The sequence below is a fragment of the Lingula anatina genome, unplaced genomic scaffold, assembly GCF_051362555.1.
Source record: "Lingula anatina isolate TDL-2025a unplaced genomic scaffold, LinAna3.0 unanchor82, whole genome shotgun sequence".
Taxonomy (NCBI): domain Eukaryota; kingdom Metazoa; phylum Brachiopoda; class Lingulata; order Lingulida; family Lingulidae; genus Lingula; species Lingula anatina.
The window spans coordinates 6,245,554-6,271,510 of NW_028257603.1; the positions used below are offsets into that span (position 1 = coordinate 6,245,554).

A 25,957-nucleotide genomic window follows, 5' to 3' on the forward strand; every position below is an offset into this window, starting at 1 on the left:
AACAAAGTCAAATAATCACATTTAGTGTTTTTTTTTTTTTTTTTTTTTTTTTTTGAGTAAATAATACATTGCAATATTGAAATATTTGTCAATTCTCACACTTCTGATTATCAATTTCCAATATACTTGGCACTTAAAAAATCACAGTCAACTGATTAGCTTATCACAGACTTTTATTGTTGTTAAGCATCATTTGTACAGATTTTAGAAACATTGTATGAGATTTGACAAAATTATTAACGTTTAACTATTTTAAGTCATGAAATTTGCCAGTGTTTTCAATTTAATTTTCATTTTTCTCAAATATATTGTCCATAGAAAATACTTTTCATTAGACACACAGTCAACTGATCAGATTATCACCGATTTTTATTGTTGTTAAGCATCATTTGTGCAAATTTCAGAAAAATTGGACAAGATCTGTCAAAATTATTAACATTTAACTATTTTAAGTCATGGAATTTGCCAGTGTTTTCAATTTAATTTTCATTTTTCTCAAATATATTGTCCATAGAAAATACTTTTCATTAGACACACAGTCAACTGATCAGCTTATCACCGATTTTTATTGTTGTTAAGCATCATTTGTGCAAATTTCAGAAACATAGGACAAGATTTGTCAAAATTATTAACATTTAACTATTTTAAGTCATGGAATTTGCCAGTGTTTTCAGTTTAATTTTCATTTTTCTCAAATATATCGTCCATAGAAAATACTTTTCATTAGACACACAGTCAACTGATCAGATTATCACAGATTTTTATTGATCTTAAGCATCATTTGTTAAAATATCAGAAATATTGGACAAGATTTGGCAAAATTATTAACGTTTAACTATTTTAAGTCATGAGGTTTGCCAGTTTTTTCAGTGTAATTTTCAGTTTTCTGAAGTTTATTGTTCTTTCTTTCCAGAGTACCCTTACCATGAAAAAGCAGGCAGTGAAAGACAGCAGCAAGAGCAGAACTAGGTCTTATTCATGTGTGCAATACATGACATGTGGCAAGATTTAGGATATTGTCAAATATTGTGCTAACAACAATCCATTCCAGAAACTCATTGTCAGGAGTAATCTGCATCTGACATTAATAGTAAGGAGGAGTCTTGTATGGATATATATTGTTTTCCAGATGACAGCTATAGGTAACTTGCAACCTCCTACACAAACAAACTCAAATCATCACATTTGCTGTTTTCTTTGATAGCAAATAATACATTGCAATATTGAAATATTTGTTTTGGTCAATTCTCACATTTCTGATTATCAATTTCCAATAAACTTGGCTCTTAAAAAAAAAACACAGTCAACTGATTAGCTTATCATAGATTTTTATTGTTGTTTAGCATCTTTTGTGCAAATTTCAGAAGCATTGGACAAGATTTGACAAAATTATTAACATTTAACTATTTTGAGCCATGGAATTTGCCAGTGTTTTTGTGGTAGTTTTCTGTTTTCCGAAATATATTGCCCCAAAGAATACTTTTCATTGGATACTGACAACTGATCAGCTTTTCACAGACTTTTATTGTTGTTAAGCATTATTTGTGCAAATTTCAGAACTATTGGACAAGATTTGTCAAAATTATTAACATTTAACTATTTTAAGTCATGGAATTTGCCAGTGTTTTCAGTTTAATTTTAATTTTTCTCAAATATATCGTCCATAGAAAATACTTTTTATTAGACACACAGTCAACTGATCAGATTATCACAGATTTTTATTGATCTTAAGCATCATTTGTTAAAATATCAGAAATATTGGACAAGATTTGGCAAAATTATTAACGTTTAACTATTTTTAGTCATGAGGTTTGCCAGTTTTTTCAGTGTAATTTTCAGTTTTCTGAAGTTTATTGTTCTTTCTTTCCAGAGTACCCTTACCATGAAAAAGCAGGCAGTGAAAGACAGCAGCAAGAGCAGAACTAGGTCTTATTCATGTGTGCAATACATGACATGTGGCAAGATTTAGGATAAATATGTCAAATATTGTGCTAACAACAATCCATTCCAGAAACTCATTGTGAGGAGTAATCTGCATCTGACATTAATAGTAAGGAGGAGTCTTGTATGGATATATATTGTTTTCCAGATGACAGCTATAGGTAACTTGCAACCTCCTACACAAACAAACTCAAATCATCACATTTGCTGTTTTCTTTGATAGCAAATAATACATTGCAATATTGAAATATTTGTTTTGGTCAATTCTCACACTTCTGATTATCAATTTCCAATAAACTTGGCACTTAAAAAAAAACACAGTCAACTGATTAGCTTATCATAGATTTTTATTGTTGTTTAGCATCTTTTGTGCAAATTTCAGAAGTATTGGGCAAGATTTGACAAAATTATTAACATTTAACTATTTTGAGCCATGGAATTTGCCAGTGTTTTTGTGGTAGTTTTCTGTTTTCCAAAATATATTGCCCCAAAGAATACTTTTCATTTGACACTGACAACTGATCAGCTTTCCACAGACTTTTATTGTTGTTAAGCATCATTTGTACAGATTTTATAAATGTAAAGGACATAACCTGTCACCCCTACCATATAGTATAGTCCACACACACCCTATTAATAATAGGCACTGCCACTTACCACTTAGCATGAGTAGTTGATTAGACAGACAGCTTAGGTGCAAGCAGTTGAGTTTATGCAGACATCCAAGAAGATAGAAATTTGTCATACAAAAAGAGGACAAAAAAATTGTAAGTTTCATGTACTTTGCTTTTAACAACTGTCATTGTTACTATCAAATTCATTATGAGTGAAAATTTAGTTTTAGGGAAATATATTGTGGTATTTAAAAGTCTCAGTAAAATTTGGGTGTGGACTCGTGGATAATTCAAAAGAAATGTCATTTTTCTTTATTATTTAATGTATTCACTTTATTAATATTTATTTATCTGTTTGTTTCTTTATTTCTATATATAATGTGCTCTAGGTTTTTTGTCAGTTATTTAAGCATTTTTTCTTTTATTTTATTTACAGATTTGAACCATACACACATGAGTATCGTCACACAAGTTTGTGTAAAGAGACAATAAACTAACCGTATGAGTACAAATACAGTCTTCTCTTTTGTATTGAAGTGTCACCCGTCACATTTCAAGTTCAAATAATTTTTTACTGCGTCACCTGACTGTGTATTCAAGTCAAACCAGCAAAGAAGTCAGTCTACGTCACACCTTTACGTCACACCAGTATGTCGACAAAGAAGACAAAGGAGTCAACCCCAAAACCTGAAAGTGAGTCCAAACACCCTGTGAGAGACAGCAGTGCTGCAGAGCAAATAAATGAACTGGAGAAAGCCATAGCCTGTAGTCATGTTAGTAGCAGAAAAACCAAAGTATCAGTCAGCAGTGAGAAGGCCAGGTTAGCAGCAAGAAGAAAACTATTAGAAGTAGAGGCAGCAGCATTGAAGGCACAGCAGCAGCTAGAAAAGGAGGAGATGGAAATCAAGTTAAAGCGGGAATTGGAAGATTTGCAGATGAGACAGAGGAAGGCAAGTTTACGTTTAGAGGCAGACATTTCTATCACAGCAGCAGAAGAGGAAGCATTAGAGCAAAAGGCACCAGACAGTTTACTCTCTGCACGCCACAGTAACCAGAGTATTAGTGATGACCTCACCAGTGAAAACCTTGCTGAACATGATGCAGTTCAACGAAGTTCCCAGAAAGAAGTAAGTGCATGGGTTGAAAGTGTTAAGCCAGAGGAGTGTGTACCTAGTGCCATTCAGATACAGCAGAGATTAATGGACATTGCACTCTTACCTAAAACAGAGATGAGCAGTTTTGATGGCAACCCACTGAAATATTGGTCTTTCATACGTACATTTGATAATGTGGTAGAAAAAGAAACTATTGACTGTGCTTCAAAACTTTTGAGGTTAGTTCAGTATTGTTCTGGAAAAGCAAAGAAAGCTATTGAATGTTGCTTAGCTATGGAGCCAGCCCAGGGGTATAAGAGAGCAAGAGACTTGCTGAAGCAGAGGTTTGGAAACTCTTTTATTATATCTGAAGCTTGGATAAAGAAAGTATCCGAAGGGCCGTACATAAAACCCAATGATAAGATGGCATTAAGAGACTTTTCTGATGATTTACAAGTATGTCTAGAAACTTTGAAGGCAAGTGATCATCTCCAAGAAATCAACACCCAGTCAGCACTTGTTAGAATAGTAGCAAAGTTACCAGCTTATCTTCAGTCCAGATGGAGGAAGCAGGTCTTAGGGATACGCAGACAGGACAGACAACCCACTATAGAGGACCTCTCACAGTTTGTCCAGGATGCAGCTGATGAAGCAAATGACCCAGTTTATGGTAACCCCTTTGATCAACAGAAAACAGTTCAGAAAAGCAGGCCAAACAGAGGTCAAGACAGGAGCTCCAGTTACAGTGCTACAACATCCAGTTTCCAGCCGCAGCAGACCACATCTAGGCCAGAGGCTGATAAGATTTGTCCCCAGTGCAGTGGCCGTCATTCTCTCTTTGGTTGTGATATATTTAAAGGCATGAAAGTTGAGGATCGCTTCAAATTCGTACATTCAAACAGACTGTGTTACAATTGTCTTAACCCTGGTCATGTTGCACAGAAATGTGGTTTAAAAAGAGTCTGTTCAGTTCCAAACTGCGGAAAAAGACACACAAAGTTTCTCCACATGCCAGTGCCAGGTTTCCAAAGAGGAGTCGCAACTAACACACCACAGAGCACCTCTAACACAACCCAAGGTAGCAGTGGTTACATAGGTCAAGAATCCCATCCAAGCAACATGATGAGCCATAGCAGAGTTGTTTTACCCATAGTTCCTGTGACAGTCAGAGGAGTCGACTCGCCAATTGAGGTAACAACATATGCTCTTCTTGATAGTGGATCTACTCATTCATTTTGCTCCGTCGAACTATGTAGAAGGCTACAGATTAGAAGCACCACCAGCACCACTATGTCATTAACCACACTTGAAAGGGCCAACAGTAAAGCGGAGACTTCAGTGGTGAGCTTGGAAGTCAAACAAGTTGGAGGAAGTGATAAAGTGTTACTACCACATGTATTCACCAGAACACAGCTGCCAATCAACATAGAACACATGGCAACACCCACAGACATAAGGCAGTGGTCACACCTCAAGGATCTGCAAATACCGCCTGTAGATGTTAAGGATGTTACTATGCTAATTGGTCAAGACAATCCTACAGTTCTATTGCCACATGAAGTACGACATGGTTGTTTGAATGAGCCGTATGCAGTAAAAACTATACTGGGATGGGCGATAAGTGGACCAATGCCAATGGACAACTGTCAAGCAAGAACAAAGGAGCCTAAAGTGACATCAAACTTTCTAACATTAGAAGATCAGGTCACAAAATTTTGGAAAATTGAAGACATAGATGATCTTACTGATGAGAAGGCCATGTCATACAATGATAAGAAGACACTAAGTATGTGGGAAGAAACCTTGCAGCAGAATGAAGATCGTCATTATGAAGTTTCTATTCCATTCAGAAAAAGACCACCAACATTGTCCAATAATCTTCAGATAGCCCAGCAGCGACTAGGAAATCTGCAGAAAAAGTTGACAAAAGACCCAGTTTTGAAACAAAACTATTGTTGCTACATGAAAGATTTGTTAGAATGTGGATATGCAGAGAAAACACCTTTCTCAGCTGAACAAAATGACATGCCTACTTGGTATTTACCTCACCATTCAGTGATAAATCCCAGAAAACCAGAGAAAACAAGAGTTGTATTTGACTGCTCAGCAAAATACAAAGGGACTTCCTTGAATGAACAAGCATACCAGGGGCCGGATCTAACTAACAGTCTACTAGGAGTCCTACTTAGATTCAGAGAAGAGCCAGTGGCAATAATGGCAGACATACAGTCCATGTTCCATCAAGTAAAAGTTCCCCCCAGTGAGAGAAGTGTGTTGAGTTTTTTATGGTGGCCAAATGGAGACTTGTCTCAACCAGCTGTAGACCACAGAGTGACAGTACATTTATTTGGTGGTACATGGTGTCCGAGCATTTGTAGTTTCGTCCTCAGACATACAGCTGAAGTGAACCAGACTGGTTGTGATGAATCAGTTGTGGAAACAGTCAAGAAAAATTTCTACGTAGACGATTGCCTAAAAACACTACCAGACGTGGAAACTGCAGTGAAGTTTATTCCCCAGTTATGCGAGTTGCTAGAATCTGGAGGGTTTAAACTAACTAAGTGGATGAGCAACAAACATGAAGTCTTGGAATCTATCCCAGTCCAAGAGAGAGCCAAAGGTGTTGAAGTCAACCTCAGTCAACAAGCGTTACCTACAGAGAGAGCTCTAGGTGTTTATTGGAATGTTGAAGAGGATGTTTTTTGTTACAAAATTGCTCTTAAAGAGAAACCTTTGACGAGAAGAGGTATTTTGAGTATGGTCAGCAGCATATTTGATCCCTTAGGTTTTGCCAGTCCATGTATCTTGCAGGCAAAGAAGATCCTACAAGAGTTAACCAGACAGAAATTACAGTGGGATGAATCAATACCAGACCAGGAGAGAGAGAAGTGGTTGGAATGGCACAGTAACCTAAAAAAGCTCGAAGAAATGAAGATCAATAGATGTGTTAAATTCTCAGTTGACACAGACATAGTTGATCATTCTTTACATTTCTTTTCTGATGCATCAGAAACAGCATATGGAACAGTAGCATATCTTCGCACCGTCTGCAAAGATAGAGTACATTGTTGTTTATTGATGGCCAAATCAAGACTAGCACCAATCAAGAAAGTGACAATACCAAGACTAGAGTTAATGGCAGCGACATTATCAGTGAAATTAAACCACGTGATACTCAAGCACATTGACTTCAGAGTTTCAGAGTCTGTTTTTTGGACAGATAGTGCAACAGTACTGAGATACATAACCAATGAAGACAATCGGTACAAGACCTTCGTGGCCAATCGAGTGGCAGTAATCAGAGAAGGCTCACAGCCGAACCAGTGGCACTATGTGGATTCCAAAAGCAACCCAGCGGATGACATTTCAAGGGGACAAACAGCAGACCAACTTCTCCATAACAAGAGATGGAAAGAAGGACCAAGTTTCCTACGGAAAAATGAAGAGCAGTGGCCAAGTTTACCAGGTGACACATTACATGCAGACAACGACATGGCTCTGGAAGTGAAAGTCACCTCACATGTGACTCAGGCTCAGAGATCAGAAGACACGGCTGTTGACAAGATATTTCATAGGCAGTCTTCGTGGTATAGACTAAAAAGAGATGTAGCTTGGTGGTTACGTTTCAAAAACTGGCTAAAAGCTAAAGTACAGGTCAATGCAAGTTGTGACAGTGGATCACTTACTGTTGATGAGTTACAAAGAGCCAGTATTGAAATCATCAAATATGTACAGAGACAAGCATTCAGCGAAGAAATAGCAGCACTCAAGAAATCAGACCCTACCAATGCCAAATTGAGACATAAAAATCTGCATCGTCTCGACCCTCAGCTGTCAGAAGACGGTGTACTTGTAGTAGGAGGAAGATTGACTCAAGCTCCAATACCACATGACGCCAGACATCAAATGATATTACCAAGACATCACATAGCTGATTTGCTGATCCGACAGTTCCACATTGATTCAGGTCACTCAGGTAGAGAATATGTTTTATCAATGACAAGGGAACAATTTTGGATATTAGGAGCAAGAACAGCTATTCGCAGAGTAATTAATGATTGCTTCACATGTAGAAAAAGACAATCTCCCTGTAGCACACAGAAGATGGCTGATTTGCCTGCCAGCAGAGTCACACCTGGAAACCCGCCATTCACATACACAGGAGTCGACTACTTTGGACCATTCCACGTTAAACAAGGCAGAAAACTTGTGAAGCGATATGGGTGCATTTTCACTTGTTTAACCATCAGGGCTATTCACATTGAGATAGCACATTCACTGGATACCAGTTCATTCATTAATGCATTACAGAGGTTCATCAGTCGACGGGGCATGCCCAAGGAGATCAGTTCAGACAATGGCACAAACTTCACAGGTGCAGATAGGGAGCTGAAAGAAGCAGTACAGGGATGGAACCAAACAAAACTAGGTGAATTTTTCAGACAGAGAGAGATTAAGTGGAACTTTAACCCACCAGCAGCCTCACACATGGGTGGATCATGGGAAAGACAGATCAGGACAATTCGTAAGGTATTAAGTGGAGTCATGAGAGAGCAGACCTTAGATGACGATGGACTATCTACACTTATGTGCACAGTGGAAAGCATAGTGAACAGTCGACCACTAACATATGTCTCAGATGATCCCAGAGATCCAGAACCGCTATCACCCAATCATTTGCTCCTTTTACGTTCAGGACCAACACTTCCACCTGGTAGATTTCAGAAGGAAGATATGTACAGTCGTAAAAGATGGCGTCACATACAGTACCTTGCTGATTTGTTTTGGAAACGTTGGGTGAGAGAACATTTGCCATTATTACAAAGCAGACAAAAGTGGATGACTGTAAGACGTGATATACAGATTGGTGATGTTGTTTTAATTGCAGACAACAACACTCCAAGAAACATGTGGCAAATTGCAACAGTCATTAAAACTTTTCCAGGGAGAGATGGACATGTAAGATCTGCAGAAGTACAAACTGTCAACACAACTTTGATTAGGCCCATAACCAAGTTGTGTATATTGGAAGAGGTCACAGAATGCAGAACTGTGTGATTTATAGACTTTAGAGACTGTTTCATTATTTTTGTTTTATTATGGACTGTTCAGAGACTATGATAACATACAGTATGTTAATTGAATTTCAGTTATTATTCATTTTATGTTAAAGTCAGAGACTGTTATAACAATGGATTTCATTCATGGAAAAGGATATTCATGGAGGACATTTAAGAAATGGAAAGTGATCAATGAGGACAATAATTCATGGAGGTTACCATGAAGGACATTTGATTAAGTGACAATAATTAAACAGTGGACATTGTGTTTAAGATTGACATTTAAGGAGTATGGTTAACTTTAGATGTACCATATAACTGATATGTTTATATTATAAAGTGTACTTCATACATAGAATTAAGTTCTGTCCTTTAGAAGTATATTAGGTAAATGTTCAATTTATAATCTCACATTTAAGGGGCCGGTGTAAAGGACATAACCTGTCACCCCTACCATATAGTATAGTCCACACACACCCTATTAATAATAGGCACTGCCACTTACCACTTAGCATGAGTAGTTGATTAGACAGACAGCTTAGGTGCAAGCAGTTGAGTTTATGCAGACATCCAAGAAGATAGAAATTTGTCATACAAAAAGAGGACAAAAAAATTGTAAGTTTCATGTACTTTGCTTTTAACAACTGTCATTGTTACTATCAAATTCATTATGAGTGAAAATTTAGTTTTAGGGAAATATATTGTGGTATTTAAAAGTCTCAGTAAAATTTGGGTGTGGACTCGTGGATAATTCAAAAGAAATGTCATTTTTCTTTATTATTTAATGTATTCACTTTATTAATATTTATTTATCTGTTTGTTTCTTTATTTCTATATATAATGTGCTCTAGGTTTTTTGTCAGTTATTTAAGCATTTTTTCTTTTATTTTATTTACAGATTTGAACCATACACACATGAGTATCGTCACACAAGTTTGTGTAAAGAGACAATAAACTAACCGTATGAGTACAAATACAGTCTTCTCTTTTGTATTGAAGTGTCACCCGTCACAATAAACATTGGATGAGATTTGACAAAACTATTAACATTTAACTGTTTTAAGTCATGAAATTTGCCAACTTATTTTCAGTGTAATTTTGAGTTTTCTCTAATATATCGTCCGAAGAAAATATTTTTCATTGGACACAGTCAACTGATCAGCTTATCACCGATTTTTATTGTTGTTAAGCATCATTTGTGCAAATTTCAGAAATATTGGTCAAGATTCAAATCATCACATTTGCTGTTTTCTTTGATAGCAAATAATACATTGCAATATTGAAATATTTGTTTTGGTCAATTCTCACATTTCTGATTATCAATTTCCAATAAACTTGGCTCTTAAAAAAAAAACACAGTCAACTGATTAGCTTATCATAGATTTTTATTGTTGTTTAGCATCTTTTGTGCAAATTTCAGAAGTATTGGACAAGATTTGACAAAATTATTAACATTTAACTATTTTGAGCCATGGAATTTGCCAGTGTTTTTGTGGTAGTTTTCTGTTTTCCGAAATATATTGCCCCAAAGAATACTTTTCATTGGATACTGACAACTGATCAGCTTTTTACAGACTTTTATTGTTGTTAAGCATTATTTGTGCAAATTTCAGAACTATTGGACAAGATTTGTCAAAATTATTAACATTTAACTATTTTAAGTCATGGAATTTGCCAGTGTTTTCAGTTTAATTTTAATTTTTCTCAAATATATCGTCCATAGAAAATACTTTTTATTAGACACACAGTCAACTGATCAGATTATCACAGATTTTTATTGATCTTAAGCATCATTTGTTAAAATATCAGAAATATTGGACAAGATTTGGCAAAATTATTAACGTTTAACTATTTTAAGTCATGAGGTTTGCCAGTTTTTTCAGTGTAATTTTCAGTTTTCTGAAGTTTATTGTTCTTTCTTTCCAGAGTACCCTTACCATGAAAAAGCAGGCAGTGAAAGACAGCAGCAAGAGCAGAACTAGGTCTTATTCATGTGTGCAATACATGACATGTGGCAAGATTTAGGATAAATATGTCAAATATTGTGCTAACAACAATCCATTCCAGAAACTCATTGTGAGGAGTAATCTGCATCTGACATTAATAGTAAGGAGGAGTCTTGTATGGATATATATTGTTTTCCAGATGACAGCTATAGGTAACTTGCAACCTCCTACACAAACAAACTCAAATCATCACATTTGCTGTTTTCTTTGATAGCAAATAATACATTGCAATATTGAAATATTTGTTTTGGTCAATTCTCACACTTCTGATTATCAATTTCCAATAAACTTGGCACTTAAAAAAAAACACAGTCAACTGATCAGCTTTCCACAGACTTTTATTGTTGTTAAGCATCATTTGTACAGATTTTATAAACATTGGATGAGATTTGACAAAATTATTAACATTTAACTATTTTAAGTCATGAAATTTGCCAACTTATTTTCAGTGTAATTTTGAGTTTTCTCTAATATATCGTCCGAAGAAAATATTTTTCATTGGACACAATCAACTGATCAGCTTATCACCGATTTTTATTGTTGTTAAGCATCATTTGTTCAAATTTCAGAAATATTGGTCAAGATTTGTCAAAATTATTAACATTTAACTATTTTGAGCCATGGAATTTGCCAGTGTTTTTGTGGTAGTTTTCTGTTTTCCGAAATATATTGCCCCAAAGAATACTTGTCATTGGATACTGACAACTGATCAGCTTTTCACAGACTTTTATTGTTGTTAAGCATTATTTGTGCAAATTTCAGAACTATTGGACAAGATTTGTCAAAATTATTAACATTTAACTATTTTAAGTCATGGAATTTGCCAGTGTTTTCAGTTTAATTTTAATTTTTCTCAAATATATCGTCCATAGAAAATACTTTTCATTAGACACACAGCCAACTGATCAGATTATCACAGATTTTTATTGATGTCAAGCATCATTTGTTAAAATATCAGAAATATTGGACAAGATTTGACAAAACTATTAATGTTTAACTATTTTAAGTCATGGGTTTTGCCAGTTTTTTCAGTGTAATTTTCAGTTTTCTGAAGTTTATTGTTCTTTCTTTCCAGAGTACCCTTACCATGAAAAAGCAGGCAGTGAAAGACAGCAGCAAGAGCAGAACTAGGTCTTATTCATGTGTACAATACATGACATGTGCAAGATTTAGGATATTGTCAAATATTGTGCTAACAACAATCCATTCCAGAAACCCATTGTGAGGAGTAATCTGCATCTGACATTGATAGTAAGGAGAAGTCTTGTATGGGTGTATATTGTTTTCCAGATGACAGTTATAGGTAACTTGCAACCTCCTACACAAACAAATTCAAATCATCACATTTGCTGTTTTCTTTGATAGCGAATAATACATTGCAATATTGAAATATTTCTTTTGGTCAATTCTCACACTTCTGATTATCAATTTCCAATAAACTGGGCACTTAAAAAAACACAGTCAACTGATTAGCTTATCACAGATTTTTATTGCTGTTTAGCATCATTTGTGGAAATTTCAGAAGTATAGGACAAGATTTGACAAAATTATTAACATTTAACTATTTTGAGCCATGGAATTTGCCAGTGTTTTTGTGGTAGTTTTCTGTTTTCCAAAATATATTGCCCCAAAGAATACTTTTCATTTGACACTGACAACTGATCAGCTTTCCACAGACTTTTATTGTTGTCAAGCATCATTTGTACAGATTTTATAAACATTGGATGAGATTTGACAAAATTATTAACATTTAACTATTTTAAGTCATGAAATTTGCCAACTTCTTTCAGTGTAATTTTGAGTTTTCTCTTTTATATTGTACAAAGAAAATACTTTACGTTAGACACAGTCAACTGATCAGCTTATCACAGATTTTCATTGATGTCAAGCATCATTTGTTAAAATATCAGAAATATTGGACAAGACTTGACAAAATTATTAACGTTTAACTATTTTAAATCATGGAATTTGCCAGTGTTTTCAGTGCAATTGAGGTTTCTCAAATATATTGTCCAAAGAAAATACTTTTCATTAGTCACACAGTCAACTGATCAGATTATCACAGATTTTTATTGTTGTTAAGTATCATTTGTAAAAATTTCAGAAATATTTGACAAGATTTGACAAAATTATTAACGTTTAACTATTTTAAGTCATGGAATTTGCCAGTGTTTTCAATGTAATTTACAGTTTTTTCAGTTATATTGTTCTTTTTCCAGAGTACCTTTACCATGAAAAAGCAGGCAGTGAAGTTTAAGACAGCATCAAGAGCAGCACTCTGTCTTATTCATGTGTACAATACATGATATGTGGCAAGATTTAGGACATTGTCAAATATTGTGCTAACAACAATCCATTCCAGAAACCCATTGTGAGGAGTAATCTGCATCTGACATTGATAGTAAGGAAAGGTCTTGTATGGGTATATATTGCTTTCCAGATGACAGCTATAGGTAAATTGCAACCTTCTACACAAACAAACTCAAGTCATCACATATGCCATTTCTAGCTTCGATAGTAAATAATACATTGCAATATTGAAATATTTGTTTTGGTTATTAACGTAAGGAGTAGTTTGCATCTGGCATTGAAAGTAAGGAGAAGTCTTGTATGGGTATATATTGATTTCCAGATGACAGTTACAGGTAATTTGCAACCTCCTACACAGACAAACTCAAATCATCACATATGCCATTTCCTTCGATAGTAATTAATACATTGCAATATTGACATATTTGTTTTGGTTAATTCTCACACTTCTGATTATCAATTTCCAATAAACTTGACACTTAAAAAAAAGACACAGACAACTGATCAGCTTATCACAGACTTTTATTGTTGTTAAGCATCATTTGTACAGATTTCAGAAACATTGGACAAGATTTGTCAAAATTATTAACGTTTAACTATTTTAAATCATGGAATTTGCCAGTGTTTTCAGTGTAATTTTCAGTTTTCTCAAATATATAGTCCAAAGAAAATACTTTTCATTAGACAAAGTCAACTGATTGGCTTATGACAGATTTTTATTGTTGTTAAGTATCATTTGTAAAAATTTCAGATATATTTGACAAGATTTGACAAAATTATTAACGTTTAACAATTTTAAATCATGGAATTTACCAGTGTTTTCAGTGTAATTTTTCAGTTTTCTCAAATATAACGTCCAAAGAAAATACTTTTCATTAGACACAGTCAACTGATCAGCTTATCATAGATTTTTATTGTTGTTTAGTATCATTTGTAAAAATTTTAGATGTATTTCAGTTTTTTTCAGTTATATTGTTCTTTTTCCAGAGTACCTTAACCATGAAAAAGCAGGCAGTGAAGTTTAAGACAGCATCAAGAGCAGCACTCTGTCTTATCAAAACAAAACACTGAGCTTGCTCTTCTGAGAATAAAAAATGACCTTCTGACTGGTGTTGACAATCATTCTGCAGTCTTACTGGTGCTATTAGATCTTTCTGCAGCATTTGATACAGTTGACCATGACACTCTTCTATCATTCTTCGAGAAATCAGCTGGAATTAAGGACAAGGCGTTGTCTCTCCTACGGTCTTATCTTACTGGTAGAACACAGCAGATATCCATCAACGGTGTACTTTCAGATCTTGAGCAGATGATTTTTGGTGTTCCACAGGGCAGTGTTCTTGGACCGATTAAATTTTGCATGTACACACTACCCTTGGGTACTATACTACGACATCATCAAGTTGGCTATCACATATATGCAGACGACACCCAGTTGTACCTTAACTGTGATATTCTTAAGCCTGGAGATGCAATAACTAGAATGACCTATGCCATTTCAGATTTGCGAGAATGGATGATCAAAAGTAAACTAAAATTAAATGATGAAAAAACCGAATTCATGGTCATCACTCAACCACACTCAAAACACTTAGCTGAAGGACTATCTCTACAAATTGGATCTGCAATAGTTGGGGTTTCTCCTCATGCAAAACATCTGGGGGTGTATTTTGATACTACTTTAAACATGGACAAGCAGATAGCCAACGTGAAAAAATCTTGTTTGTATCACATAAGAAACATCAGTTCCCTACGAAATAATTTAACAGATTCTGCCACTGCCACGGTCATTCATGCCCTAGTAACATCAAGGCTTGATTACTGTAACTCCTTGCTTTATGGATGCAGCATAGAAAGAACAAAGAAAGTCCAACGCATTCAAAATATATCAGCACGTCTTCTTACCCGAACTTCAATGGAGAATCACATGACACCGATATTAAAACAACTTCACTGGCTACCTGTAAACGCCCGGATCTTATTCAAACTTTTAACTCATGCTCATGCGGCTTTTTACGGACTTGCACCAGATTTTATTTGTGATCTTGTATCTCATTACACACCAAACCGTACCTTAAGATCTAAGGATCAATTATTACTAAAACCACAGAACGCAAGACTAAAATCTTTTGGCGAAAAATCATTCCAGTACGCAGCACCACATGAGTGGAATAAATTACCTCTAGACTTGAGAAGCATTAGCTCAGTGAAGGATTTTAAAAAAGCTTTAAAAACATACCTTTTTCACAAATTTTATTAAAGAACATTTTATAACTCGGAAATATTAACTGGACATCATTATCTTAACTCAGACTATTAAGTCATAATTTTATTAATTCAATTCATCTTACTGTGTTTTAAGTTTTTAGTTTGTAAAGTCTACAGAACATATTTTATGGATTTTAGACTTTAAATAAATATATTATTATTATTATATTATTATCCATGTGTACAATACATGATATGTGGCAAGATTTAGGGCATTGTCAAATATTGTGCTAACAGCAACCCATTCCAGAAACCCATTGTAAGGAGTAATCTGCATCTGGCATTGAAAGTAAGGAGAAGTCTTGTATGGGTATATATTGATTTCCAGATGACAGTTACAGGTAATTTGCAACCTCCTACACAAACAAACTCAAATCATCACATATGCCATTTCCTTCGATAGTAAATAATACATTGCAATATTGAAATATTTGTTTTGTTTAATTGTCACGCTTCTGATTATCAATTTCCAATAAACTTGACACTTAAAAAAAAGACACAGACAACTGATCAGCTTATCACAGACTTTTATTATTGTTAAGCATCATTTGTACAGATTTCAGAAACATTGGACAAGATTTGTCAAAATTATTAACGTTTAACTATTTTAAATCATTTAATTTGCCAGTGTTTTCATTGTAATTTTCAGTTTTCTCAAATATTTCGTCCAAAGAAAATACTTTTCATCAGACACGTTCAACTGATCAGCTTATCACATATTTTTATTGTTGTTAAGTATCATATGTAAAAATTTCAGAAATATTTGACAAGATTTGTCAAAATTATCGTCCAAAGAACAAGAGATAGTATGAGGCAAAGGAAGGAAAGAATGTGGTAGTATTTCAATTAGAATGGGGAATGAAAGTTCTGCAGAAAAACTTTCATAAGGTTGGGTGGAAAAGTGGCAAGCTAGAGACAGATTGGATTGGACCATACAGGTAAATCATAATCATCATCCACTTGTTCACTTATTCAATGCATATATTTTTGTCATATTTCATACAATTTTGATTAAAATTAAATTCAAAGGAAGAACAACTGTTCATTTTGTCCAAAAACCAGATTTTCCTAGGGTAAACAATTTTCTATACTGTTAATGACTCCATTCTGACATTCAAAGTTAGTATAGTCCATGTTTTTTGTAAGAATCATATCATGAAGGTCCATCTCGTCAGATGGCAAGCACAGATTCAAGAATAATAGTAATAATCACTGTTTTGGTGGTAAAGTGTTATTCATTATAATTCTAGGAAATATTTACAATGTTTTTATTGTGAAATATTAATTGCATACGAACAGTTGTTATTTCTTAATTTTGACTTAAAGATACAGATATTAGTAGTATATTGGGGGTGGGTGCAAAATAAAATGTAGCTAGCAATTCAGCATGTCAAAATATACATTATCAAAGCTCTCTAGTACCACTGTGGCTTGCTTGCATACAATTCTCATAATACATGTAATACTTCTAGGGTAAAAAAAATGGACCAGAAGCAGAATGGAAGGGAAAGAGCTAAAAACCAAGGTGCCTTAGTTATATTCACTTGAAACCATACACAGAAGGTTAGTTACTTATTCCATCTATGCATGACTCCATCTAGGCTAAGACTGGGTTCCCATACTTAGATCGATCTATCTGGATCGACCTAACTTCCTGGGGATTCACGCTAAATTGCAGTCCGCTCAAGAGGCTTAAATGTCTGTCACACTTACCGAATCAGCTAGCGGTAAAGGTAATTACCCCTTAACAGTTTTACTAGGCATGACAGACGTTTAAGCTGGTTAGTTTGATAGCAATTTAGTGAGACTCCCCAGGGAGATAGATCAATCCAAATATCTGTGGGAATGGTAAGGCTACATTCCTGCTTGCATAATTGCATACTGTAACAATAGAATTTATGAATAGAAAACTTTTCACTAAATCGTATGGTAACTTATTGTTAATTGCTTCTTGATATACTGAAAATATTAGCTGAACAGTTTCAAGTTAGGATATTGCATGTAGGTTTTACTGAACGTTGCTTGGTAGTGGTAATACAACAAATGTGTAGTTAAAGAATTCACACCCTGTCCCCTGACATAATTTTTGTAGTGTACCAACATAACCAATTGTTTTGTCCTTTTCAGAGGTTTGGAAAACACCATGACCAAGCCAAAGTGTTTTTTTTTTTTTTTTTTAGTTTTTTTTTTTTTTTTTGTTAAGATTTTTAGGTTTTAAATGGTCATGACCACTCTCTTATGTGATTTAGAGATTTTATTTTTGTCCGCCTGTAGCTTTAAATTTATATCAGAAAATTCAGATATTACTTTTGCCTTGTAAGCAATGTTAAAACTGTGTTATAGGTCCAACACAGTTGGCTCCAACTCTTATTATTACAGGAATCATGTAGATGTATTGATATGTGGATAATAATAATAATTGTAGGTCTAGTGTGAAAAATATTTTTAATTTAGCGTACACTATTTTACTTAGAACTAGTAACCACAGTAATTAATTTTCACTTGGAAAATAAGTTCATTGGGGTGTTTTAAAGCCAAACTATCTGGGATTTGACATGCATAGATTCTCTTTGTAACATGTAATCTGAATAGTAAAAAAGTGTGTTCAACCATTCGCAGTGTGGTTCCAGTATCTACTTTAAAGTTAAAATACCTGCTCAACAAGAGGTCTATCATATACTTCAGTTGGTACAATTGCTGCAAATATATGCAATTCAGCACAGGCCAATCTGTATATTTATGACCTTGATGGAAGTGTAAATGTCAAAAGGAATGTATTTATGGAATGGATTTGAATACTCTCTTTATTAATCTTACCAGTGCAAAGGATATTACGGACATTATGTGTGAGGTGTTGGATACAAACTATATACAGTAACCACTGCTGTTTGGAAATCTTTTAAGACTGATCACTCTGTACCAAGGACAGCATAAACAGAGACTGAATACAACAAACCACTAGAACAAACCAAAGGACTTAATAAACATTTGCCTTGATCTTGCTTTACACTATCAGGTGGGAAAGGCAATATGTTTTCAAATGTTTGATATTAATTGGATGTCTGTTTGTGCCCTTAGATTGCCCTTAGATTTACCTGTATATTGTATATAGTTCATTCTTGAACAACCAATTCTAATGTATACATAGACGTAGACATTGTTTGTATTTGTACTGAGCAAAGGAAAATTTGTTTCACAATAAATCTTTGTAAATCAACCATTTCTTCAATCTTGGAATTATTATTATTTTAAAAATTTGTTTAACATTGTAGTGAGAATGCATGTAGAGTACCTGTTGCTTGATAAACATAGCATTAATAGGGACGGGACAATAAATTATAAGCATATTTTACATATAAATCAAATAACTAAGATCTACCATGACAGAAATACATAGATTAGTAACCCTTAGCAAAATTTAAAAAGTGTGCAGCACATGTGCTGCAAATTTACTGCACATGTACAGCACACTCTAGAGTGTGCAGTAGACAGCTGTGGGGAGCGTGCAGAAGTGTGCAGTAAAAATCTTGCTGCACACCTACTGCTCACTTCCATGAGTACAAACGGTGTGCAGAAAGTGTGCAAGAGACTTGGTATTTCAATAGAAGCATGAGGACAGTGTGCAGTAAACTTAAAATTTGATCAGGAGTTTGCCACAAATGTACAGGAAACTTTAAAATTTTAATATAAGTTGTGTGTGTTGAGTGCACAGCAAACTAAATTTCTTCGGGATTATGCTATTTTAGTGTGTAAAAAACTCATCATTTAAAAAGTGTTTAATGTACCGATACAAGATACATGTACTGACAATTATACAAACAAAATACTTTAATACACATTTTACTTTTATAACCATCAATAAGAAAGAATCTATGTTTTAATAGAATTTTATTGTCATATGAGCTATATTTATGTCGCAGGCCAGATAGAAATCCATCCAGATTTTAAATCACCCTAGGCCAAATTAAAATCTATTCAGATTTGGGCATATGCGGTTTTAGCTTTTGCTTTGAAAACAAACTGCCAAATTAGTCCAACAAACAAATCAATTATGTTACAAAAAGCTAGTTATAAAGTATATTTTTCTAACAAACAATGGTGTTTACCTCACTAAAAGTATGAGAAAAAGTCAAGAGCAATATAAGTTTAACAACCTGTAAAGGAAAAAATTACTAATGAACCCTTTAAATTCATTCACTAAATCACTTATGCAAAGCCATACCCACCACTAAAATTTAAGATTATTTTCAGGATGTATCAAAAACAGTCATGAAATCTAGGATTATGGTAAACTAGAAAAGCACTCCGAGAGCGCAGACCTCCGCCAAGGCAGCAAAGTCTCCACCCAATGCCGTTTCACCCCTAAATTTTCATTCTATAATGATTTAGTTTTTTGATTATTGATTGATTATTGATCCGGATCACCACCAAAAACTAATCATCTGTTCCTTGGCCCACTTCTGACAGTTCCTGAAAATTTCATCAAAATCAGTCCATAACTTTTTGAGTTATGTTGATGACAGACAGGCAGACAGACAAACAAACAAACAGGGGTGAAAACATAACCTCCTTGGCGGAGGTAATTAAACATGACTCCTACTAGCATAATCTTGACTTTGCTATTTAATTATCACCAAAAGATAAAAACACAGTATATAATGTATTTTTACTATTTTTATGATGATATTCACTACATATTTCTACTAATATATTGAAAGGTCAACTTTATCTAGTCAGATTTTTTAAAAACTTGTCAAATTATTGCCAATAAATTCGACCAAATGCCACCATGTATAGTTTCATATAGTATAAATTCAAGAAACAACTCGGGTTTCAGAACTAGAGGAACGGATAAGAGTATCAAGTTTGCGCCCAGAAATATAATAAATGTGCAATTTTAAAGCTTTTGTTCGGCTGATTGACAGATTAATTACATTGTACATCCGCCAAGGAGGTTATGTTTTCACCCCTGTCTGTCTGTTTGTTTGTTTGTTTTTTTGTTTGTCATCAACATAACTCAAAAAGTTAAGGACTGATTTTGATGAAATTTTCAGGGTAGGTGGGAAATGGGTTAACTTAGAAGTGATTAGTTTTGGTGGTGATCCGGACCAATAATCAATCAATAATCAATAATAATAATAAAAAAATTGCTGCCTTGTACATTCTCTGTGTTACAGAGAATGTACAGAGAATGTACTGAGCGGCTTTCTTCTTTGTTATGCGTCTTTAAAAGAAAAACAAAGCACTTTTTTAAAAAATAAAAATGTTAGAAATACCTGTACAAACCTTAGTCGCCACAACTCTAGTGTTAAATATTTACAGTGCTATAGCAATAGGCGACAGCATGTTTTAATTGGGATGCGTTAATAATAATAATAACCTCATTCATTTGGGGTGAAAGTCTTTGGACAAAACAAGATGGTTTGTTTGTGCAATAACCTGAAAGATTGCGTTAAGTGTCTTCTCTAACACAATCCCACGACAGTGATACTATTATGTAACCAGGTGAGCATTTTGGTGAGAGGTATTCAGATAGGACCAAGGTCAGTAGGAAGAGGAAGAAGCTTCATGTGCCACATTGCCACGATTACCACACGTAGACTGAAATTTTGGCACTAAGAACTGATGTAGTTTGTTGTAAGTACTGTATACATGATATAAGACAACACTGATCGGTTTATGTTGACGATATTTTATCAGAAAGAATGCATATTCCTCTTCAGTTCAGGAGTAATGGCTCTTGGATATATTTGATTGACATAAACGCCAAAATGAGCTTGAAAAGTTAAATAACTTCTTATATTGCTTTTTCCAGAAGGAAAGCATTTGTTCATAGAGAAGTGAGAAGATTATTCCAGCCGTCCAAAGGTCTGAACTCGTTATTCCGTCTTAAACAAAGCAAGACGACAAAGCAGGTAACTACCGGTACATTCTCAGCTCCCAATGGGTGCCTTTTTCATCTTACAACAGCGGCTTGTGCAAATATATACTGTTTATTAAAGTTAACTGACAATAAACCGGTGGTTTTCTACAGAACTAGCCGCGACCAGGAAAGCGAACGTACAGGTATATTTATTTGCTGAGCACTGTCAACCTCCGTTGACTTCAATTTTCATGATTTCAATTTCATACCATCCTTTATATTAGAATCTGGAATAAAATGCTCGAACAAAATATCTGGTTTTAAAAGAAATTGAGCTAAAATACTAGCGTTTGGATTACGAAATTATTTAAGTGGGTTAATCGGAATAAAGTAACTGGTAAAATCATTATTTTTCTGTCTATAAAAGTGAAGTGGTTTTAATAATCACATGTAGCAATAAAATGCTGAATTTATGTCAGACTACTCACAAAATAAGCAATATAATGTATAAATAAAGCAAGAGAAAGACCAAACACTTTCTGCATCCCTGTGCTCTGTAAACCACATGCTAATTGTCATTGTGTTTTATGTTATCCTACAGAACCGAAACAATTTCATATTACTACATTGTAACTCCGGTTCCCGCATTTACAAAATCCTGAATTATCATTATCAAAACTAGGCTTTCTGTCAAATGTTTATATTTATCTACTTTTAATTCCGCAAATATATAAAGTTTTACGGCCGGTTTTCTGTTTTTATGGTAAAATTATCTATGTGGGCAAATATGCAGTCTCCATCAAAATACTCCTCGTGGAGGGATATGGCTTAGCAAAGATAGAAAAAATTAAAGATTAGTATGCTGGCGTGTAACATTGTGTACATGTACAGGGCATGCAATAGTAATAATGTCGTTTATTATTGTATAGAACGTGTAGGTTCAATTTACCTAGTACATAGCTATTCTTATGATATGATTTCTGTGTCTCTTAATGCATACTGAAATGGATCGGTGTAAAGATTATATTTCACTTTAAAAATTATTAGCTATAGTTTCTTGCATGTGGATTTCGTATAATTTATTTCATTTTTCATTTACTTTCAGTGTCTCTTAACAACCGTCTTAGATGAAATTGAACGCACTCCCGGCAAAGACATCAGATTCGTGTTCGCCAGCGCCCGCACCCATGTCAACGTTGTCTTGCGTTTGTTGTATAGTCAACTTGCAGGGTTGACATTTGATTTGGTTTGAAATGTAATGTTTGGTTTGGGTTGTAATATTCTGCATCAACCGTGTATCAAATGAAGTGCAGCGTGTAACGAGTGGTTTATTCATGAAACTTCTAATAAAATGGACTAAATCCAAGCGTCAACCCTGCACGTCGCTGGTATATTATTATACATATCTAAATAAGCTGTAATACAGCACTCTATCCGCACACATACCCATTAGTTTTCGAATCTGAAACGACACTTTTGAAGTTATCCTAAAACAAAACAAAAAAATCCCTTGCTTAAGTGATCTATGAAAATAAAATTAATTGCAAATTTATCATTAAGTGATGTACAGGTAGAGCACTGTGCTAGTACGACCGATTTAATGTTTTACTGTAAAATTATATGTGTGGGCAAATGTGTAATAAGACGCTTTGTTATGCAATCGAAAATGCATGTTTATTCATATTAAATTGGATACAAATATAGATTTTAATGAAGCTAACTTAAGAAAAAAATTAGTCGCGGCTCCATTACGTAAAATGCCTACAAGAGTTTTATTTTGGGTTCTTTGGAAAAAATGAACGAGATGTAAATCTACAATAAACTGTAAACGCCAAATATAACACTTATGAAATTGTAAAATGTGCTCAAGTTATTGCAGAATTGCCCACACGTATTGAAACGGGTCTTTTTGAAATTGTGAATATGCGGTTATGACGCATGGTAAGAATAAACTTCCTTTGGTTCCGGGTGTTTTGATGTACTAGTAGTGTGTCTGATCAGTGATAGACCTATAGTTTTATTACTGGGAGGGGGGAATTTTTTGTATTTTCAGAAAATCAAACCAGGGGTTGGGTTAGTTTTTTTTTTGAAATTAATAAGCTTTTGTTATTGAAGAAGGAAAATTAACTTTTTACCTTCATTACAAGGCGGATATCCTCACAAAGAGAAACAGTGAATAGTAGAAATTGTTTCCTTTTGCTTCAAATAAAATGTATATGTAGGACTGGCTTTTATCGCATCTTTTACAACTTGACATGTTAAAAAATCCTTATCAAATTCGTATCAAAAAATTACAGTTGTCGAAAAGATCTGTTTTGGGGTAATGGATATTTCCTAGTAATTAAATGAACTTTTGTAGACTGTCAACTTTTGTCAATCCACTAAAAAACACGAAATTGGTCCGTTAATCGCCAATTTACTGACTTATCGTCTAAAAATCCTTTTTCTTTTGTAATTTTTTTTTTTTTTTGTCTAATCAAATATGAAAAGTCAAAATATTATCAGAAAAATGACACTTTGATTGGTTCGAGTAAGTTTTACACAAACTTAGAAGTTCAGTGTTTTATTTAATGTTGATCTTGCACTTGGTACTTTCTTAATTCTGTTTTGCGGTCGGGATCAAGGGGTGATTGAAAACAAAAGGCCCGATTAGGTGCCAGTCCTGCAGTGCTGTTGGGTTATTTTTACTGAATGTTTCTTGATCACTGAGCACCAGAGATCTTTGAGTCTATTAGCATTTTCTGAGTAAATGTGATTAGTTGATTTAATTTAACCGGTTTTCGCATACCTTTTCAATTTTGTTTACACATTGTTCTTAAAAATGACTATGAGTAGGATAAGGTTGTAAACTGACCATGTCTTCATGCTGTTCTTGATTCGCACGACGCATACATTTAATTGTTCACTCAAAATTGTGCCATCAAAATCCTATTTTAAGATTTAAAGAAAAGAAAAGATGACGCAAAATATGAGGTACACATTTATTTATCTATGAGAAAAGCACTCATCAAATTTGCATAATTGAATAATGTTTGACTGCTGTTTGGTGTTGTGTGTGATCATCAGCATGGCGACATAGAAGTAGTTGTGGTGTCATGAGTGTGTACCCGCTTGCGGGGAGGAACGTTTACATGAGATCATATGCATTTTAAATTTTCAATTTGATACCACCTTTGCCTTTGGATAAAAATGCCCCTCGGTGAAATTTTGTATCAGTCACAAGACTAATACACCAATGTCAACTTTGAACAATGGCTGTAAAATACTTCACGTCAAATCTTCAACTTTCTCGTCGCAGCAAAAACCTGAGAATTTCTTGTTCTGGTCAGTATTATGTCGTCTCGTATGTAGTGTTCTTGAACACTTTTTCAAAACCAAAACGATCTTGAGCGACAATTTTCAAAATGCATAGAACCTCCGACACATTTAGTTATAGATATTTGTATTTAAGCTTGATTTACATCTCGAAATGCGAAGTCGTTATAAAAATTATTTTTTATGTAGAGCCAAAACGTAATGTATGGGTTTTGCATACATCTGTATAGTGGAATTACTTGTATTTGTTATAATAAACGTACATAAAAGTTGCAAGATATGTATTTTAAAAAATGTGCAAAATGTCATTCCTGACTTTCTTTTCTTCAGCTCGACGCGAACCTTTGTTTACTAACTGAGTCTTCTTCTTGGCCTGTCGCCTTACCCACTAAGCCACTGCCCCAACTTACTTTTTCCTCATTCGTATGATCCTCTTGTAGTAGTCTAAATTGTTTATTTGGGTTTATTTTTGTAAAAGGTAATTTGCTAAGACCTAGAAGCGCCAGGAATCGAACTGGGGACCTTCTGTCTCAGAGGCAAGCGCGTTACCTACTTCTCTAAGTGTTCCCACCCACCCTCCCCGGGCAGACTTTCTTCTTATAGTAACCGAAGAAAAATTTTGATAGCACCCCTTTGTAATTCCAAAGTGCCCAAGCTAGAAATCGGACCCCAACCCCAGGCTACCACTGAGCCGTGTAGCCATCAGGAAAACACTAAGACATTTTGTATATTCAGTAAGTTTTTTATTAAGAACAATTCAAATTTATTTTACTGTATTCAGTTATTAATAAAACATGTATCTATAAAACATCATTGTCGTAAGTCTTTTTATTACTGCAAATATCTGTGAGAATATGATTGATGTCTGCATTTAAATTCACTTAAAAGTGTAAAAATATAACATTCTTATCTATTCGACTTGACAAATAAACTGTCTACCACATTAATGCTCTTATGTTTGATCTTAATGAAACGAACAAAATCTTTCAACTTCTTCTTTAAAAAAACAATGGTGGATCTAGTCTCCGCCCTCCCCGAGGAGAGAGACTCATTCTGGACTCACATGATCAAGTCCTCGAAAGAATTCATCACGCCCCAAATGTCAACACTTGTCCCCTTTAAAATGTCCTGGTTCCGCCATTGTTTCATCTTTATATAACAATGAAAACTATGAGACATTTGTTAAATGCTCTGTTTAAAATTGCACGCTTTTTTGAAGTCCGACACTTATCGTTGGGAACGAAAAAAACGGACACGCACTTTCGTTATATTTGGCAAAAAAGTGTCAAAAGTACCCAAAAGTTAATACAACGTTTATACAGCTATTGACAAAATGTAAAGACTAATGAACATTAGATAATAAAATGAAAATGAAAATTTAAAAAAATCGTTACAAAAACAAACAAAAAAAATCTATTTAGAAAACAAACTACATGTTCACTTATGAAATCTGGATTAAAATCCAAGGTACATATCACGGTATTTC

General features: G+C 34.3%; 1 protein-coding gene and 3 long non-coding RNA genes across 5 annotated transcripts; all 4 read left to right on the forward strand.

The window, feature by feature from the left end:
* The first annotated feature begins 531 nt into the window (after positions 1-531).
* On the forward strand, positions 532-14,839 carry LOC147759300 (uncharacterized). The gene is made up of 6 exons (XR_015331602.1): positions 532-1,090; positions 1,871-2,050; positions 10,636-10,815; positions 11,791-11,966; positions 12,935-13,116; positions 14,013-14,839. It is a non-coding gene; the product is annotated as an uncharacterized LOC147759300 (long non-coding RNA).
* On the forward strand, positions 2,519-9,729 carry LOC106179805 (uncharacterized). 2 transcript variants are annotated; one of them, XR_015331625.1, is made up of 2 exons: positions 2,519-9,324; positions 9,608-9,729. XR_015331625.1 is itself a non-coding variant. In XM_086998528.1 (2 exons), the coding sequence occupies exon 2, from the start codon at positions 3,206-3,208 to the stop codon at positions 8,705-8,707; it is 5,502 nt and encodes a 1,833-aa protein (XP_086854654.1). In that variant the 5' UTR covers positions 2,519-2,708; positions 2,992-3,205; the 3' UTR covers positions 8,708-9,723. The 2 variants fall into 2 exon arrangements, 1 of the variants encoding a protein (XP_086854654.1); XM_086998528.1 differs by having other exon boundaries at positions 2,519-2,708; positions 2,992-9,723.
* Positions 14,840-15,292: 453 nt separating the features above from the next.
* LOC106181178 (uncharacterized) lies at positions 15,293-18,511 on the forward strand. The gene is made up of 3 exons (XR_015331601.1): positions 15,293-15,634; positions 16,051-16,231; positions 16,766-18,511. It is a non-coding gene; the product is annotated as an uncharacterized LOC106181178 (long non-coding RNA).
* Positions 18,512-20,474: 1,963 nt separating this feature from the next.
* On the forward strand, positions 20,475-24,743 carry LOC147759301 (uncharacterized). Its single transcript, XR_015331661.1, has 3 exons — positions 20,475-20,930; positions 21,109-21,208; positions 22,262-24,743. It is a non-coding gene; the product is annotated as an uncharacterized LOC147759301 (long non-coding RNA).
* Positions 24,744-25,957: the final 1,214 nt, after the last annotated feature.

Bases quoted from the DNA above. Each gene is read 5' to 3' on its own strand.
- LOC106179805 (XM_086998528.1), top strand. From the start codon at position 3,206: ATGTCGACAAAGAAGACAAAGGAGTCAACCCCAAAACCTGAAAGTGAG.